The 20,581-nt window shown below is 42.8% G+C and overlaps 1 protein-coding gene across 1 annotated transcript in view; it reads right to left on the bottom strand.

Annotated features, from left to right (window-relative positions):
• Positions 1-20,581, bottom strand: part of LOC111601126 — a 153,057-nt gene that overhangs the window by 17,214 nt on the left and 115,262 nt on the right. Inside the window, exons 7-11 of the mRNA XM_030225782.1 lie at positions 14,678-14,929; positions 12,929-13,678; positions 10,381-10,950; positions 10,228-10,344; positions 8,069-8,281 (exon numbers count right to left, since the gene is read on the bottom strand). Coding sequence (XP_030081642.1) covers positions 8,069-8,281; positions 10,228-10,344; positions 10,381-10,950; positions 12,929-13,678; positions 14,678-14,929 — 1,902 coding nt within the window. The remainder of the gene's footprint in view (positions 1-8,068; positions 8,282-10,227; positions 10,345-10,380; positions 10,951-12,928; positions 13,679-14,677; positions 14,930-20,581) is intronic.

The following is a 20,581-nucleotide window of genomic DNA, read 5'->3' as shown; positions in this document are numbered from 1 at the left end:
CTTCAACTTTATTGCTAATCTTTGGCTTAATTTAATTAACAGTTTCCTGTGGACAGGCCACTCCAAGCAGTTTGAGCAGCACTGCGCCTGTCAAACTGCGCGCAAACGGAAACAATTTTCCCCAAATGTGCAAATGTTCAACGTTTTACGAAGTTGCAGCTGCTGCAAGTGCCACTAAAAACCAACAACAACAGCAACAATTGAAAGGCCTTTGCGATTGGGCGTTTGCGATAATTAAAGGCAATTATATGGAGTTTGGCTTTTTGCTTAGCCATTGGCCAATTAAGCGAAGCAAACTGGAAACTTTGCTCACTGGCAACCAAAGCTGGCAAATGGGGCTATAGTTAAACGATAGTTGCTGTAATGCTTCTGTCTCTCACCAGTTCTAACAAGTTCTTAGTTCAAATTTAGATAGATTTTATGCAGATACGATAGTTATGCGATACATTTTGATATATGAGATCAGTGTAGTGTAATAATAGAATAATACAAATTATGTTTAAGCTAATTTTGTTAAGGTCTCCTTTGCAAAGCAGTTGATTTATACGATAGTTTACTAGAGCATAACTTACTAGAGCAGTTAGAGTACTCACAATTTACTTGCGGGCAGCTTCTGTTGCTCACGCTGCCATCTCTAGCACGGCTTAGGCCAACACAGTGGCTGAAAAACTGTTGAAATGTCTGCAGACAGCTCAAGCTTAAAGTATTTTTTTCACTTTATTTTGGCAGCCTTGACAATCGTCGTTTGGCCAATTTAATTGCACTGCGGCACGCAGCTCGCAAATCGCGAAATTTAATCGCGCAGTTTGACAAGCACTGAGCGCACTTAATTACACACAAAAAACACAACTCGAAATGCAAATTACGCAAAAAATCAGACAACAAGTTAACAACAATAGCAATAACAATAACAATAACAATAGCAATAGCAATTGTAGCTCAGCTCAAGCTGCTTTGTGGCTTTCTATTGTTTGTATCTTTTTGTAACAGTGTATCGATGCAAATGTATTTGTAACCGTATTTGTATCTGTATCTGTATCTGTAGCACAACCAGCGTCGATGACTATGCGAAACGTACTGAAAGTTTTGCCTGGCAAAAACTGAGCAGCGCTAATTTAGCTGATAATGATTTTTGCACAGTGCCAGCGATTAGATAAAAAAGCTGGCAAAAAAAAACTATCGCCGCAAAGTCATCGATCAGCGTTTGTCATCGATAATTGCGTGGCTTTTATTTGCTCAAATTTCCGAATATTTATTTTGCTTTCTTTTAATTTTTGTTAACAACTCAATTCGAGTCGAGTTGTGCCCTGATAAGATTAGATTAGTTCGATTCGATCCGATTCGATTTTGGCGCAGTGTACGTCATTAATGTTACGCTTTATCAGAGCTGCTAGCTCGATTGCTTATCGCGCATAAATTAAACAAATATATATATATATGTATATACATCCATTTATATATGAATAAATCTCAACTTGCGAAATTTGTCAATATTTTTTTTTTTTTTTTTTTTTTTTTTTTTTTTTTTTTTTTTTTATTTCTTTATTTTGTTGCAGCTTATTGTCTTAGACTCTATAGCGCATTTAGCTCTAAACCTTAACTAATGGGAGGGCAGATATGCCAATTATTCTGCACTTGTAGCTACTATCTTAATTAGTTCTAATATTGTCTAGAGGATGCGATCTCTTCAGTCTTCGCCTATTGTTGTTTATAGCCAGGTTGCTTGCGAGATGGTTAGGATGCGCTGCAAGTCTGTCCGCGTATCTTGAACTGTGTCGCCCAATGAGTTCAGCAACTGTGGGAATTGCTAAATCCCTATGTAAGACTGAGTTTCTTACAAACCAGCTGGCTCCAGTCCATCTGCGTAGTGCTTTATTCTGCAGGGTCTGAATTTTGTTCCTTGTAGTCTTCGCCGAGGAGCCCCATAGGGAGATACCATATACGAAGGTTGGGACAACTATTGCCTTGTAGATGGCGGCCTTGCTGCTGTAAGACAACTTGCTTGAAGCTCTCAGCATCCAGTCGAGGGTTTTTAGCTTGCTTTTGCATTTTGAGGTTACTTGACTTATGTGCGCTTTAAAAGTCAGCCTTCTGTCAAGAGTGATACCAAGGTACTTTACTTTTGAGGCTTTGGGAATAGTGGGCCCCAATGCAACGCTTGGGCAATCTCCTCTTCTAGTGGCGAAGGTAGTATGTACAGACTTTTGTGCATTAATGGTGATACACCACCGTTTTGCCCAGCGTCCGAAAGAGTCCAGATATTTTTGTAGTGAGTCTGAAGCTTCTTGCGCAGATACGTGACGTGATAAGATGGCGGTGTCATCTGCATAGGTCGCTATGAGTACTGCATCTGTACTTCCTATATTTGGCTCGGGAGTTGGCATATCTCCTGTGAATAAAGTATAAAGTGTTGGGCCTAGAACACTACCCTGTGGTACTCCAGCCATAATTGGTCTAGTCAAGGATACTGCTTGCCCCCTTGACACTTGGAAGGTTCTTCCAATAAGGTATGAGGATAGCAACGCGAAAAATGGGGCTGGAAGGGTGGTCCTCACTTTCTGCAGCAGTCCCAGGTGCCAAACTCGATCAAACGCCTGTTTGATGTCTAAAAAGACGGCAGAGCAGTACATCTTTTCTTCAAAGGCTCCAAGGATATGGTGCACAACTCTGTGAACCTGTTCCGGTGTTCCATGCTGTCTCCTGAAGCCAAACTGATGGTTTGGAATGGCCTCCTGGCGTCCCAGATGTGTCAGTACTCGTTCCAGAAATATTCTTTCGAATATTTTGGAGAGTACTGGCAACAGGCTAATTGGTCTGTACGACTCAATTTCTCCCACGGGTTTGCCAGGCTTAGGAATCATCACAATCACGGCGCGCTTCCAGCAGGCTGGAAAGTGCCGGATGCGGAGCATGGCGTTGTACACCATAGTTATGTAGTCTATGGTGGAGTCAGGCAGTGCTCTAAGGACTCTGCCGTTTATTAGATCATATCCAGGGGATTTTTTTGCCTTCACTCTTCTGATGTGTTCAAGAACCTCTTCTTTTGTACATCCAGTTATCTGGTCTTCAGCTGGGAGGGGCGAGAGAACGATGTCTTCTGTTGCTTCGATTTCTGAGGCCTCTGCGGTAATCACCGGCGTGAATTGGTCTTGAAGGTGGTTTGCAAAAGCCTCAGCTTGAGCTTCGTCTCCAATGTGCCAGGAACCAGAAATGCTCCGAATGGGATGACGACGTATTGGCTGCCGTTTGAGCTTTCTTGTAAATTTCCATAATTGAAACTCTGCGTCAGTGGGCGATTCAGCTCGTACCAGCGCATCGCTGATACACCTCTTTTGAAGCAGGGCGAGAGCAGCTTTAAGATGCCTCGTGGCTTCGTTGTACATGGATTTGGCATCAGGCGTGCGTAATCTTAACCAGCGTCTCCTGGCCCATCTTTTGTGTATTAGTAGGTGTTGGGCCTCCAAGGTGAGGGGGATGTTGTACGGAGACTGTTGTCTTGTTTGGCAAGATGGTGGGGCGGCTTGGTGCGCAGCTTTGACTATTTCTTCCTGCAGTTTGTTTGCTGCGTAGTCCACGTCTTCAGGAGTGTTAAGTTCCATTTCTATGTGCAAAGAGTAATGGAGCTCGCGCCTAAAGACTCCTAAATCTGATCCTGCTGGCAGTAGTTGTTTCCTAATGGGCAAGGGCTGTGGCTGCGCGTGGATTGTGACTATTAGTGGCAGGTGGTCAGAGGATAGGTCCAAGGATTCTTCAATGGTCAATTGCCGGTCACAGATGCCTTTGTAGACAGCGAAGTCGATTGCCGAGGGCCTGTGTCCATTAATTGGGTAACGGGTGGGGGCTCCAGTCGCCAATATGCTGAATTGTAAGTTTTGAATCGCCTCAAATATGACTTCTCCGCGACGATTCGCACTATTGCTTCCCCAAAATGGGTGCCATCCATTCCAGTCGCCGCCGATGAGGGTCTTATTCAACCTTTGGCCTAGAACCTGTTCCATGTGATGATCACACAGACCAGTGTTTGGCGGAAGATAAATTGACGCAACTTCGATCGCTCCAATAGACGTAGGCAGGGTGATGGCTGAGACCTGCATTGTTGCGTTGCAAATTGGCAGTAAAGGTGTATGCGGTATTGTTGCTCGTATGAGGATTGAGGATCCACCAAAGCAGTTTGCTCCTTCACCATGAGCCTGATAGTGTTCGTATCCGAAAATTTGTGTAGTGGGGCACTCATGAGTTTCTGTTATTAACATTATATCTATGTTTTCTTGTGAGAGAAACGCAGCCAGTTCCTGAGTCTTGTTTCTCAGGCCATTGGCGTTCCAGATACCCACACGTAAAGCCATTATTTGTAGGCAAGCTTGGTTATGATGGCCATTAAACTGTTTAGCATGGTTGCTTGTTGGGATTGTACTTCTCGCATCGCTTTGAGCTCGGCATTAATTGCGTCAAACTGACGTTGTTGTTGCTGAAGCATTTCAGTGAACAAAGTGTCACTTGTGGTATTCTTATTTGACGGTCCACCTCTAGCGGCCTGTGCGTAAGAAACACCACTAATAGGCGTTGCAAAGCTCGTGGCTTGGGTAATGCTCCGGGGCCTTGTAATTTCGGAAGCAGTACTCGGACCCGTAGACGGTGTTTGTGTGGGACTCCTTTTTTGTGCTGGGGATTGCAATTTGCGCAACCGCTTGTATACTTGGCAGCCCTTATAGTTGGCTGGGTGCTGTAACTCACAGTGCACACAAGTTGGTGCCTGGTCCTTTTCGCGGGTGCAGTCTTTGGATGCGTGTTTCCCGGCGCAACGCACACATCTGGGAGCTTTGTGGCAGTAGCGTTGTGTGTGTCCAAATTCTTGACAGCGATGGCATTGTGTCAGGTCGTTGTATCTTCTTGGCAGTTCCACTGTGCAGCGTTGCCTGCAGACAACTCGAGTGTCCAAAATTTCTTTGTTGTTGGGGGCCTGAGCCACGTCAACAAAAAATATATTTAGCGGTGTTTTGTCCATACGGCTCAGTGGGTTGTGCACATTTGTAATTGTGTGGCCTTTGGTTTCCAATTCCTTTTTAATTAGTGTTGTATCAGTGCTGGAGTGAAGCCCTTTGAACACGACTCTATATGGTTTGTCCTCCTTAAGCTGGTAGCAGTGGAACTCCAATTCCAGCTTAGTAAAGTGGTCTATAACTCTGCGATAGTCCTCACTGCATTGGGTTAATACACCTATGTTATTCTTCTTTGGCTTAATTACGTATGATTTAGCATCAATTACTTTATCTATTATCTGTTGAAGTAGGGCCACAGACTTGATGTTTGGACACCATATGGGGGGCGGACGAGGTTTCGGTGTAGTTTGCTGGTCGGTCAATACTGGGGCTTCTGGAGCTACAGGTGATTCGCTGTAGTCTTCATCTTCTTCTACGAGCAGTGAAAATCGATTTTCTGATATTAATGCTGCATTGCTGGTGCTTGGTTCGTCGAAGATGAGCCTTTTCTTGATGGTTTTTGGTGAATTTGGCTGTTTACGTTTCGTGTTTTTGTTGTTAGTGATGCCTTGCACGGAGGCGATATCTATTTTTGAGTTTATTGGCATGATGGAGGCTTGCCTATTTGCCATCACAACGTTAAGCTGGGCTTGCATTTCTGCATTTACCTTTACAGGTGTAGCGAGGTCATTGACATTAGATGTCATCGCGGATTGTGCTTTTGAGTGCAGGCGCACTCGCGCCAAGCGACGAAATTTCGTAAATTGCAATTAAAGCAATTGAGTTACGCGGAAGCAAGCGATAAGAAAACGCTGCGTGTGCGGTTTTTGTTGCTGTTGCGTTGAAGAATGCACCGCAAAGTTCTATTTTTAGAACTCTGCAGCAGTAGAGCTTAAGCGAAGGCTGTTCGAATTCACGTCTTTACAGGTCGAACGACTGATTGTTGTATTCAATATTAATCAAAGCGACGCAAATTTCACTCGCAATAAATCAACGCACGCAACAGGAGAGGAAACTCTGGAGCCGAAACTGCCTGAGGGACAGTGAAAACGGTGCGTGCGATAGAGCTCTGATTGGAGCTACGACTGAGTAGAGCTCTGCCGTTGCAATCGAGTTGTCAGCGACAAATGCAAATCAGACACACATACACACACACGGACACGAGCAACATGTTGCTGATGCTCGTCTGTCTGGCCAAATAAAAGTGAGAGTTGAGCAGCCGCAACAGCAACAAGCAGACATTTGCCTATGTCCAGCCAGTTAATAATTGCTTCAATAACAGCCAAAGAGCAGTTAGTGTGCAGGCCTGACATTATGAAAAGCGCAAAGAGAGGCGTTTATGGAGGGCTTGCTTTACGATGTAAATGCGTGAAGCTCCCATGACGTTATGAGAAGCGTAAACAGAGGCGTTCACGGAGTATTGCTTCAAGCATTTTCAGAAGTCGAAGTTCACTCTTAGAGACAGTAGAAACAGATCTATAAAATTCTAAAGAGCTTCGTAGCGGATGTGAAGACCATCGTGGAATATAACAGTAATGCTGTGTCAGCTATGATTGCAAATTTTATTAATAAAAATAAAAATTGATTGAGCATCATTAAATTAAAAAAAAAGTCTTCAGTTTCCTCAATTATGATTTTTAGCAACAAGAGTTCATTTTTAATGGTCTTCAAGTGGGAACTCAAAGATTTTCTTTTTGTCAAGGTACATCTGATAAGACTTGTTAGAGATTTGTGAAATGTGTTTCCAGACATAAAAGAAAGGAAGGGAATCAAAATTATAAAGAAACTAATAATGTATTAAGGAACAAGAGCAATCCCGATGACTTCTTCCTTATGCTCTTAAATTCCTATGGCCATTTCTATACCCATTCAGAAGACATATATTTGCTACTATTTCTACAATATATCTCCACAATCAACAGCATTTTTTGTAACAGATTGTTTTTGCCAAATTGGCAACTATTTCCGAGCCATTTTCCACTTTGCTTTCATTTTGCCAAACACTTGCCTTTTGATTTCCACCCGCTGATTTTCACAAATAACTTTGATGATCTCTCGAATTACAAAGATGATCGTTTACAGCCCATTACAGCGTGGCAACTTGTCATTGGACATGTTTGCGGGACATGTTTACCAGCAAATTGACACGAAAAAGCCACAAAAAGAGCTTAGAGAAATTTGAGGCGAATTCAAACACACGCACCACTGGACCACCGGACCACCAACAAAGTGGTTCAACTTTATCGATTGAATCGATCCAAGTCGCTGCTCGTGTGCATTTCAAGCGAAACTGAAACCATGAGAGCCCATCTCAACAACAACAACAAAGAGTAGCCGTCGAACCGTTATGTGTATAATGGCACAGCAGAGGCCCAGCTCTCCCTCTCCCTCTCCCTGCAGGCTCGCTAGCGATCATGGTCACGGTTGTGCGAACGTGCGACACGCAATGTCTCCGACTCGCCACGGCGCTGGCTGCCACAACAAGATGACAAATTGCAAAGTACCGTGCATTTATATTTCTCTTCAATATTGCGTCGATGAAAGGGAAAACACTGCTCAGTTGTTGTGGGCAGCCTACACTGAGAGAAACTGAATGGAAGTTAGCAGATGAGAATTTTATGTTGCAGGCAAAGAGATATAGATGAAAGAGGAGGTTGGCTCAAGGAGAGTTTCCAAACAACTTAATGAAAGGGAAAACTTTACACAGTTGTGTACACTGAGCGAAAATAGATGGGACTTGTTGCTAGAAAACGATAATGGTATAGATTGTAGAGGAAGTAGTGTTTGGGAAAGTGTGCACTGAGAGAGACTACAAGACTCTTTATGGGCGTAGAGGAATTTATGATCTATAGAAGATCTTTCTCTAGAAGATCTTGCTGCTCTAATTTTTCACTGTGTTTAAATTAATATGAATATAAATAGATTTGGTCAGCGTGCGACTCAGAGAAAGCTAACTAGAAGACATTCCTCCAGCAGTGACTGGACACAAACGAAGCACAGGAAATGCTTCCGCTTCCTTTACACAGTTTTACAGCAGTGACAAGTGCAGAGGGAGACGCAAGGAATGGGAGAAAGAGATGCAGACTTACCTTAGTTGGTGACATAGTCGCATTGCTGCTGCTCGCCTGCGATTTGCTGGATTTGGCCGACTTGGCGGGCGAGCGAGGCGGCAGACGATTGACTCCATTCTGCTGGGCAGTTGGACTGGAATTCCCATTGCTCATGTCGCTGGGCCAAACGCTGATGTTGCAGATGTCCGCACGACTATAGTAACTGCTGTTGTTGTTGTTGTGGCAGAGCAGCTGCAAAGGTAACCAAAAAATTGTTTTAATTAAAGTTGTCAGGCAAAACGAATGCCTTCAAATGCCTCTGCCTCATAATCAATCAGCTGGACGCAAAGCCACTTCCTGCTGCAGCCTTTGCTTCGTGTTGCATGGCTCTATTACAGTGTGCCTGCCACCAATATACCCATAAATCTGGCCCGGTCGAACGTGTCCTCGTTCCAGCAGTCGCAACAGCAGCACTGTCTGTCCTCTATCTCAACTGTCTCGCTGCAGACCCTTTCAATTGCTCAAACTGTTTGCTAAGTTTCTTTTCCATCATACCCTGTACTTATTGGAGATGCAGTAATGGGTATTTTGAAAAACATTTTCTAGTTATTAGAGGCTAAAGATGTCACAGAGGTCAAGGTATTATGAAACTATTTTGATACTCTCAGTAAAGGAAACATAAGGAATACCCCTAGGGAATGCATATATATTTAATAAGAGGGCATCTTTGCGTCGTTCACTCCCGACTAGAGCACTCTTTCGACTTGAGTTTGCCTTTGTTTCTTTATATTTTGTATGCCGCAATGAAGAAATAAATCACACGTTTTTAGTTAATTTCGTACTTTCCCATTTTTGACGTGCGCTGCTCAGTTTTTCCTGGACTATCGCCAGCTCTGACTGACTGTCTGACTGACTGTCCGTCTGTCCGTCTGTCTGCCTGTCTCTCTGTCTGACTGACAGTCAGTGCAGCCCAGCAGCAGCGCAGCAGCAGTCGGCAGTCAATAGTTGGGCATCAATTTTGAATGGCAGCTGCTGCCGGGACGGGAGTCGATCGCGCAGTTGGTGCATGATTCGCTTTCATTAACCCAACTGCTTAATCATCAGGTGCAGGGGAAACCAGAAAGCAGCGCAGTAGGAAAAAGAGGCGGTAGCCATTTATTGAAAAGGTGCCTCGCTACAGACGCCCCACCAACCCCCGCCCTTGCTACCTCCTCCTCCTCTTTTAAACTACTTGGTTTTGGGCTAATGGCAAACAAAGTTGCAAGCAACAACCAACAAAGCAGCAACTTTATTGACACAAGTCAGCGCGAGAGCGAGAGACAGAGAGAGGGAGCGAGACTCTGCTTGGCAGACAGACAGCAAGTCAGCGATCGGATCGAAATCGAATGCAACTCAAACTCAAACTCAAACTCGAACTCAACAGTCCGAGACTGTGGGAACCTGTGTGGCACGTCGCTGTTGCACACTTTGCTGCCTGCTGTCTACGATTTGTATTTGCGAATTTTTAAATTTTTGTGGTCTATACATAAATGGTAAGGGCATAATAACACTTGAGTTCTCAGCCCAGCTCAGCTCAGCTCTTGTCTTATTAGCCACGTTTATCTGGCAGGCTATTAGCAAATAAATGAACGGATGAAAGATTAAGCCTAAATCCACTCTCGTTATGGTAATGAACATCATGCAACCAATTGACATGCAGTTTCAAGCTGTGCAGCTGCGGGAGACGTTGCTAAGTATGTTGCGATAATGGTCAGGTTGTCAAGCTATGGCAACGATAACTGGGCATCCTAGGAGTACACAATGAAGCCTAAAATATACTCGAATGACTACATGCTACATATTCGCATGGCCTATTGATTGTTGGACACTAAGAGGTATTGAAAAGTTGGCAATACTGGCAAGTTTAGGGCTTTAGACTATCAAGAACATACTCGAATGTCCTTCCGTTAACGACAACCAAACGATAGGTATACCTCGTATAAAGGTATAAAGAACTAGGCATTCTCTAAGGTGCTCCATTTGACTTGTCTATACATATATATATATATAACGCTGTCGTAAGTATCCATTCTATAGAAATTTATATAATTAATATATTTATATATTTATATATCTGTTTATCCTATTCCCATAAGCTAATTTAACTTGAAAAGTTTTGATAACATTGTCTCAACCAACACTTGACTCGCTTTACTCACCTGTGCTGCATTTCCATTTGTGTTATCAGCAACAGATGCCTCAGCCGCGTTCTCTAGATTCCGCTTCAGTTGCTGTTGCTGTTGCTGTTGCTGCTGTTTAGAGTCGAAGCGCGACTGCTGTTGTGGTTGCTTGTGATTATTGTTGTTGGCATTCAGTTGCTGCTGCTGCTGCTGCTTCTGACTGGTGTTGTTGTTCTCACTGTCGCATTGCATTTGTTTGTAGCAATTGTTGCTAATGATGTGTCTCATGTTGCTGTTGCTGCCATCGCTGGCGCTGCCATTGATTTCAAACTGAATGTCCATGTCGACAATGTTGCGCTGCATTTGGGTAACCCGTGAGGTGGTCGAGGTCTCCGTGTGGACACCGTTCGAATTGGACGAGGAGCAGGCGCTGCTGCTGTCGTAGTTGCTGCTGCTGCCGCCAACAGCAACAACAGTTGCGTTGCCAACAGTTGCTATTATTGTTGTTGGCGTTGCTGTTGATGTTGAGGTTGCGGTTGCCGACGTGGTCAACAGCGTCTCCTTGTTCTCCTTATCAGAGTCGTCGCTGACTCCGGCAACGGCGCCAGACGTTGTCGATGAGATGGCAGCCGACTGCAGACCATCGACAGTAGATGTTGCTGCCGCAGCAGTAACAGTAACCGTTGCTGCTGCGCCTGTTGCTGCCGTGTAGAGCCAACCCTCGTCGTCGTCATCCGATGAGGCATCAGCCGATTTCAGTATCTAAAGGAAGGTTAAAGCAAAAAACTTAGTATGGAATATACAAATGAACCAAAAGCAAAAGCAAAAGCAAAAACTGTGTGGGCCAACGTCGCAGTTGCAGGCTTCAACTGTGGCTGTTGCTGTAGCTGTGGCAATGCTTGGCACAGCAAGATGAAGATGAAGTAGTAGAAAATGAAGTTTAATTAGCGTTACTTGCGCAAAATGGCAAATTGTAACTTGTAGTCACAGCAACAGCAACAGCAACGGCAACGGCAACGGCAACAGCAACAATTGCAGCTACAAATTGTTGTTGCTGCTGCTGAGTGGCAAAAATCTTTTGAGCTCGTCTCAAATGCCGGTTGCCTCTGCCATCGCGGCCATGGCCTGCTGCAACCTCTGCTCAGAGTAGGAGTTGCCGCCGTGCCGCCCTCTAACAAATGGCTGTCAGTTGTTGTTGTTGCTGCTGCTGCTGTTGCTGTTGCAGTTGTCGTTTTCTCTGTTTGCAATTTATATTAATGCTGTGACGTTTCGTTTGGCTTGTCTTGGTGACCTTAGGCTTTGCATGCAGCCAATGCACTCATCACCTGGCTAGCTGCTCGGAGGAGCAAAGAGCAAACAGCAACAGCAGCTGTTGCAGGAGCTGCAGCAGCAACAGGTGAACACAGGTCCCAGCGTCAACTCCCACTTGTCACTCAAATAACTGAATTTCATTTGTTTAAAATTAATTTCTGCATTCCTTAAACAAATTCTCGCCGTGACGTTTTTAATTATGGAAACAGGAAAGATAAGCCCCTCTTTGACCGCTATCTTATATGGTATATAGTAATCCGATTTAAGGATTCCTCTTGTATATATGTATATATATAAATGAGAGCTTCATTGATTTAAAAATATATTGCCATGAACTAACTTATTTTCATATGTCTTGAGCCTTGCGAGACTGTTTAGATTAGTAGAAGACAAACAGATGAAACTCACTGTTGATGCGGGTCCAGCTTATCAAACTTTCTTCCTTCCCTGCTTCCTTGCTTTATTTCTTCATTTTTTCTTTCTTGTCCACCTTTCTTCCTTCCATCCTCGTTGCCTTAATCTGTTCAATTCTTCTTTCCTTTCAATCTTTCTTTCTTCCTTCCTTCCATCCAACCTTGATTCCTTAATTCCATCCTTTCTTTCTTCCTTTCTTCATTCCTTCCTTCCTTCCTTCCTTCCATCCTTCCTTTCTTCCTACTTTCTTTCTTTCTTTACTTCCTTCATTTCGTTCTTTATATCTTTATATCTACCTTTCTTATTCCCTTCCTTCCTTACTTCTTTCCTTTCTTCTTCCTTTCCGTTTTATTGTGACCTCTTCATTTATACCCAGCAGTGTGAAGTTCTAACTACTTTCTACTACTTCAATTGCCCAAAGGTTTAGGTCACTTAGATAATTAATCGTTTGCTTAGATATTTCTAATAGAAACTCACTTTGATTAGATAATCTTTGAACTAAGTAAGCTTTGGTTATGCACTCAAAGCTCAAGTTCATGGAAAAATCGACAAATAGAAAATCCATTTGCCATACACGGAACCATGTTCAAGAGGCTAAAGAACTGCCAGAACTCTGACATGAGTCGAGTCACTATAGCCCCAGGCGCGGGTCGGAACTCGTTTAATGATTAATGATTAATGATGTAGCATTATGTATGGACTACCAGATAATGAGCAGCAAAAGTTAATTAAGAAATTGTTAGGCATGCCAAAGATTAGAGAAAATATATAAATTAATTATATATTTATATATATACGTTTCTGGTTAGTTTTTGGATATACAGAAAGAAACAAAAAAAAACAATTTAACACATGCAAAATCACATGCAAATTGAAGTGCATTCGGCATGGGTGTTTTTTGCGTCGATTGCCGATAAGTCGATAACCGCAACGAATTCGCTTTGGCTGATGATTGGGCTAGAGTCGATACCAACACCATGAAAGACCGTTCACCTTGACTGCTAACGGTACTTACTTCGCTGGCACGTTCCACCTCATGATCCTCTCCAGCTGGATCGGTGCCGGCGCCGCTCGTCTCATTGTCCGTATCCAAGTGCTTGAAGTAGAAAATGGCGCAATTCTTGGACTTGCGATTGGATCGATTGAACTTGGAGGTGTCATTATGACTGCGATGCATTTGCGACTTTCTCAGCACAGTTGGCGACTTGTTCAGATCGTGCGCATGACCATGACCATGACCATGGGCATTATGATGCCCATTAGTATGATGAGTATTGGGCGTAATCACAGCGACGGCAATGCTCTTCGACTTGCCGTTGTGGCTGCTGTGGCATTGGGGCGGCAGCATCTTGTTGCCGTGTCGCGTCTGCAACAGCGACAAATTCGTTAAGTTGGGCGTTGAGCTGCTTCCGTTGCCGCTGTTGTTGCCGTTGATGCTGTTGCTGCTGTTGATGGCGTGCGACATATTCACATGACCCACAGCGAGCTGTGCCAAACGCTGATTGATGGAGTTACCTCCAAAGCTGCTGCTACAGCAGGCGCCAACGCCTCCTCCGCCTCGCCTCAACTGCTGCACCTGCTCCAGATCGCTGCTCTCGGAGTCAGCCTCAAAGTCGGTGAGCGTCGCTGCTGCAGCTGCCGAGTTGCTGTTGTGGCTGAGGTGGTTGTGGTGGTTACTTTTGCCCGGACGCCAGGCGCGCTTGGCAATCACAAAGTCAACAACGTCGGCGTCGTCGTCGTCTTCTTCGTCCGCCTCGTCACCAGGCTGCGTTTGGTTTGGGATTTTTGTTTTTGTTTGTGTTTGTGTGGAACAAAGATTGGTTAGGCAAATTGGCATTGGCAGGCAGTTAGAGGCTCACGCAGACTCATACGCACACACATACACACATATAAGCGATAACAGTATTTGCATGCTGCTGCAGTGCTGCCAACTCGCGCGAAAATTTGTGCCTAAATATCAGATTCGTGGATACTTTTGAGAGTGGAAGCTTGGATTTGGGATCAGGCTGGGAAAACTGATAGCTCTGCGGAAAATGGATAAACCGTGCTGCCAACTTGTGTTGAATCTGTCTGTTTCTGTTTTAGAAATTAACGGGAAACCTTACTAAGACTGCTTGCCTCTAGAAGAGTCGAAAATACTCTAAATGTTAGCTTCTTAAGCCAAAGGCAAACTCTGACGATTCACCTCTTTAAATTTGCATATTGAATTTATCGACTTGAACTTTCTTTTGCAGTAAAACTGTAGAAGAGGAAGAGCTGCCAACTCGGCCAACTCTTCCATTTTAGAAGTGGGGTTTCAGCTTGTGAAGCAGAGGCAAAGATATTCATTTAGGGCTGCCAACTTGGCTTAAATCGTATGATTCATATCAAATATGGAATTTCTTTTGACTGTGCCATACCCAAAAGTGTTTTTCCATAATGATGTCTCATCATTTTCAACTTTTTGGTGGCATAACTGTAAAGATCAGGCAAGCAAGCATCAAGCGCCAGGTCAACGCGTTTATCGTAAAGTTCGCTTCATTTGCAAGCTCAAGTTCTTGGCTGTTTGTTTAGGAATAATGTTTGCAGTTAGGAATAATCGGTTGAGGGTTAGGTTTTTATTTTTAGGCTCGAAATAAGTTGACAATACTGTAGAAGGCATGCACAACTATTCTAACTAGCAATAACAACATACACAACAACTACAAACTAACAAACATACAAGAAGAGAAGAACGCTCAAATTTGGCGTATATGCAAATGTATTTGTATTTGGCTTTGTTTACCTTTTGGGTTGCGATACAATCGCGTGACTGATCCTCGGCCTGAACGCTGGCAACGACAATCTCGGTGGCAGATAGTTGACAGCGCTGCAGCAACTCCGTCGAGTTGTGGCTGGGCGCGCTCTCGCACTCCAAATCCAAATCGGAAACAACCTCGTTCAGGTCGTCCTCGGTGGCTGCGTCGCCTTCGCCGTCTTCGCCTTCGTAGCCAAATGAATCGTCTTCGGTGTCGTCGTCGTCCTCATCCAAGCCGTTCTGTATTTGGTAGAAATGAGAAGCGAATGGAGAGGTTGAGTAATCAGTGTTGAGTAGCAGAAGAGAGAGAATAGAGAAGAGAGTTGAATATCTACAAAATGAAGTTTACAGGGTATAGCTGAGTGCAACAACTCGTCTGCATTGTCTGCAATATGAATTTCAGTTTTTAATTGGCCAACTTGATTTGGATCTGAGGAAAGCATAAATATTGCTCAAGCAGCCGCTGGTCAGTCGCATTTTCACAATTTTCACAATTTTCACACATTTCCAACACAATTTCCCATCACGTAACGCGATGACTGTTGCGAGTTTCCTTCTTCGCATATGTTATAATTGCTTTCAATTGCTGCGCCGGGGCCAAGTGCCAGACAAACAGACATAAAATATATATGAAAAAGAAAAGAAAACACGACAAGCAGTTGCCCAGACAGATGATAGATAATCCAAAAAGAAAATGAAAAGAAATAAGCAGCAGGCGGAGGAGGAAAAGCACACGTCATGTGGGTGGCTGTGGGAGGGGGTGGCGGGTACTCATCTAATGCGAGGGCGGGCCTTGAAGCCTCTTGAAACACACACGAAAAACACAAGTGCTCAACATTTGGGAAAGCAACTAGTTGGCAGCTTAACCTCAGTTGACCTTGCCAACCCGCCGCAGTCCCAACGCCCAGTTACAATTCATTCACAATCGCATCCGCTTTGCAGCTCATAAAAATTAGAAAATTTCATTATTAGCTCATCGCAAACTGTAAAATTTTAATGCTTAACATGTTCTTTTTCTCATTTCTGTAAATTTGCGTAATCTTTAGGGTAATTTGTGTTCAGGGCAGCGGAATTCCATGTTAACGACGCCTGCTGAAGGTCAGCTTCTATTAAGAGTATGCGCCATGGGCAAGTCTTGCGCCGCCCATAAACATGGCAGAGCTGGTAGAGTTTAGTTGCTCAAGAGTTGAATACCCTAGGAAATGATTGATGTTACTTAGACGATCTTCCATAGAAGGTACCTAGCATTATAAACTAATATGGTTCATAATCTGGGAGGTAGCTTAGTAAGCTCAAGATATATACAATCTTACCATGAATGCATTATCTAGTATTCATATAAAAGCAATATATATATCTATTATATCAGAGATCGATATTTGTGGATCGTATGGATCGTATGGCTTGAAACGAATACAGATACAGTTCTTGGTACTTTCAGCTTCTTCTACCTATCTCCTTCTCCCCAGGCCCTTCTCTGCCCTACTCAAGCAATTCCAGGGTATCCAGTCATGATTTATAGCGTATTGGCAGCTTTTCAAACACTACTGAGAGGCGCCTTCTGATGAGTTTGTTTACGTTCGCGAAGACAACAAAGATCGTTTTCCTTTGAAAACACAGCAGCAGCTGTAATTAGGCCAGACAGACAAATTGAAGGCGAAATTCCAATGGGCACTACAAGTCCATTAAATGATAAACAAATAGAAGTCGAATCAACTCAGCTGAGTAGGATTAGCACTCGCATTTAGATCGCTTAGCTGAATATTTTTAGTTAACTTAATCCAATAAAATCGAATGACAAGCCAAAGAAAGCCATTAAACCTTTTTTCCTTATGCCAGTTTAAATTCTCTTTTGCCTTTTCGCCCACAGCTCAGAGCTGTTGGCTCCGTCGGGCTCACAATTTATGAACTTATTATGCAAAATGCATTTACACACACACACACACATACACTAAGATCCCATCAAAAAGGTGGCAACGCCTGTTCGCTGCTTTGTCTGGCGGTTGTTTCCTTTGTTGCCTGCCTTTGACTGCCTTCGTTTCTTTAGCTGGAAATTAAGTTCAAGTTTATCGCAACGCACTTCACGCGAAACGAATGCAGCAGGCGGGCAATGGGGGGCGTGGCTGTGCAGTTGGACACGTGACGTGCTATGTTGTTGTATGTTGCTGTTGCTGCTCTTGTATGTTGCCAGCTTAGCACCTCATTTGCCCGCAGCTGCGCTTAGCTTCGGCCTGTGCTAAAACTATCATTAGGACCCAAGATAAGCATCAGCCACGTACAGTGAAACCACACTAACAGCAACAGCAACAGCAACACGCAATCTTTCGTTCTGTCACAATTCTCATGTCATTTTCTCTCTCTCTTTTCCAAAGAACTTTATTTTTTTTTACCAACATGAAAAACAACTCGAATTGCGATTGCTCGATAAGTTTTTTGTGTTTCTCTTTACTCAAAATGTGTGTGGGAAATTTTTACAAGTGCTTTTTGCTTGGCTACTGTTTTTTCTTCTCTCTCTTCTTCTATCTATTTGCTATTTGAAATTATGAATTTCTCACACGCCAACATTTAATTATCACTAAATGCTTTCATGTCATCGATGTGGAGCTTAACTCTATTAACATATAATGTTCGCAGGGGGCGTATAATTGTCGTGCAATCAAGAAACGAGAAGAAAACGAAAACGTGAGCTGCAACTGGAAAATTGTTTGTATAATGTATGCCCATATACGAAGTAAACAAACATTGGAAATTATAGCTGACAGCTCAGTTAAAAGGTGCTTGATCATTTGTACACTTAGGAAAATTAGGTACATGGAAGGAGGGTACAGTAGCTACTGTGTAACGAACTTGCATTTCAATCATGCCAAACTTCTTATGTATGAAATACTATAGAGACCTTATAGCTTTTCTATGATCTATGTAATACTCTGTAGATCGAGCATACATCATAAAGTTTATAGTATTTCTTATGTATCAAGCTTTTCTTAGCAAAGGGCTTTATTTTATGTTTTCGAGCAGCTTCTTTAGAGTTCAGAGTTCATATATTGCGTCTTCTTCTTTTAACAAGCTTTTCATATATACAAAGTTTCATCAAGTTTCCGCAATAAACAGCTGAGTTCACATAGTTAGTATAGTGTTAAGGAGCGTTAAAAATTATCGCATATCAAGCTCGAACCTTCTCTTAGTTACATACTCTTATAAAAATCAACTTTTTTCGCGCTGTGTAATGTTTATGAATAATTATATCATAAACAAATCAATTCAAGGCCTTTAAAAGCTTCGATTGTCTGGCCGAGCTGATAAGTGCTTATATACGAGTATAATAGATCTACAGGCAAGTGTGACTAAGCTAAACTCAACCAAAATCAAAATATATCTATAAGCTATTAATCTATTTAAGTCTTTTCAATAATAAGCACTTTTGCAGGCATTTAAGTTTATGTAAAGCATGCTATAGCAACAAAAGCAACAGAAATGCAAATATTTATATATTGAAGGCATGGACAACAGCAACAAGCGCCATGACAACAGCAACAGCTAAAGCGTTGACAACCCGCAGCAACATGAAAACTTCCAAGTCATATGAAAGCGACAACAACTTGCAACATGCCCAGTTTTTGCCACACAACCTCTGTGCAAAAGTATGCGATGACAACAGCAGCACCCGCCGCAGCAACAATATTATTACCAGCATTGCTGCTGCTGCTGTTGTTGCTGCTGCAGAAAACATTTCCTGGTGCAGCAGCAGCAACTGCAACAGTTGCTAGAATGGCGACAATATTTGAGCACAGATTTAGGTTCGCAGTGTGGTTAGATTGACCCTAATATGCTGACAGCGGCTGCACAGCTGGCAACATGTTGCTGCAACACGTGCGTGAGTGGGTGTGTTTTGCATGTGTTGCTGGCCCACGCATTGCTTATAAATTGCAGGTTGTTGCTGTTGTTGTTAAATTTAAGGTGTTGCTATGATGAATAGTTGTAGGCCAGCACAGGCTGACAATTGCAGTCAATAAAAGAGATAACGAGACAATGAAAGACAGACCGAGAGAGAGAGAGGGAGTGAGGCTGGGAGAGTGAGCTAGAGATATAGGCAGTTAGACAGCTGAACAATGCAAACAAAGGCCGCTTTTTGACATTTGCCAAATGTCAATATGCCATAAATGCAGCACGGCAAATATCATTGCAGGAAATTGCCACAAAAAAGCTACAAATAAATGCTAACTGCGGGTGGATGACAATTAAATACCCTAACAGGCAGTTGAGCAGTGAAATCTGATATTAGCTGCTGAGTTATAGAAGATATACTGCAGAACTTTGACACCAGATAATACTAAATACTGAAACTGAAGATTAGCGATTGGACAGGAAGAGAGATGCATACATACTACAGACAAGATACTAGATACGAGACACGAGATAGCTAACAAGAATAAACAAAAACCATATACTAGAGAGTTACTAAATGGAATGCTAGGAACTAGACACTAGACACTTAATACTGAATACCAGAAAAATACCTGACACTAAAATATATAATACTAGATGATAGCCATGGTAGCTGGTAATATCAAGGTACTATAATTTGAGTTTTATATATTAGATAGTAAGGATTAGATCCCACAAATCAGCTAGACAGACCATACGATAGCTGGTAGAAGTAGAGTCCTTAATACTGCCTGCTAGATATTTATCAATCAGAGTTAAAATGATTTAATAAATAATCAAATATATATTTAATAAACGCTTCTTTCTCTCATACGCTTCACAAGAACTCTATAATGCCCTGCAGCAGCTAGAGTATAGCTCAGCTTGTTGCAATCGAAGATGTCTTTGTCTCTGCCATTGTTTTTCTGCCCTGTTGTATTAGCCGCTGATTTATGTGTCTGTCTCTGTGTGTGTGTGGGTAAGTCTGACGCGTTGACAACATCAAACACAGCAGCAACATGTTGCTGGTTGCTGTTGCTGCCGCTGCCGCTGCTCCCATTGCTATGTGGCGGCATTTAGTTGTTTACATTTGGCTTCATCTCTCCGCAGCTTCTCAGCTCCACAGCTCCTCAGCTGCTTTCTGCATTGTAATTTCCCCATTGATTACATTGCGGCCACATCTCGTTTGACTTGCGCTCGTCTTTTTCCGTTCCATTCGAGGCGACTCGATTCGATTATAGGAATTGGAAGTCGTCTGTTTACCAGCTGCTGCCACAATGAAGCAATTTGGCCATGTTGCTGCTGTGGCTGTGGCTGTGGCTGTGTCTGTGGCTTTTACTCTTGTTGTTATTATTCTGAGCTATTTCACATGTTTTATTGGTTTCATCCGTTGGCTGCCTCTATTCAAGGAACTCCCGTTGACTCCCATTGTTTGACTTTGCAATTAATCATTCGCAGACAAATGTTTTTGGCCTTTGATTGAATATGTTAGAAAATATGTTGATCTACATCTAACTTAATAACTTGAATCTTGTTCATATGCCTAGTATTTCTAGTAACAGAAATCTCTTTCACTTTTGCATTTCAATTTAAGTATCGATATCGATTGTAAGGAAACTATCGATAGCCTGATAAACTGAACGATGCTTTACCGAATTAATATGGCCCGTCTTCTGCCAGCTTTTCATTGACTTATGCAAAGATCTTAACTCAAGTTTACTTTCATAACTCTTTCACATCTGACATATATCATTTCAAATCCCATCCTGAAGCTCCTTTTATTACTTGTTTTGACAAATTGAAACACATTTTCAATCAGCATTTCGTCACGCGCAACGCATGCCATATTTCTACTGCAATCAGCTAGCCGTGTCGTTCCATTAGTTAATATCTGATTCCGAATCAAAGTTGGCCAATGCACAGAGCATAATGAACAATAAATGGCGGATTGAGGCAGACATTTGTGCG

This window comes from Drosophila hydei, unplaced genomic scaffold (genome assembly GCF_003285905.1).
Source record: "Drosophila hydei strain 15085-1641.00,03,60 unplaced genomic scaffold, DhydRS2 tig00008140-arrow-arrow-pilon, whole genome shotgun sequence".
NCBI classification, from domain to species: Eukaryota; Metazoa; Arthropoda; class Insecta; order Diptera; family Drosophilidae; genus Drosophila; species Drosophila hydei.
This window is presented reverse-complemented; position numbering and strand designations above follow the sequence as displayed.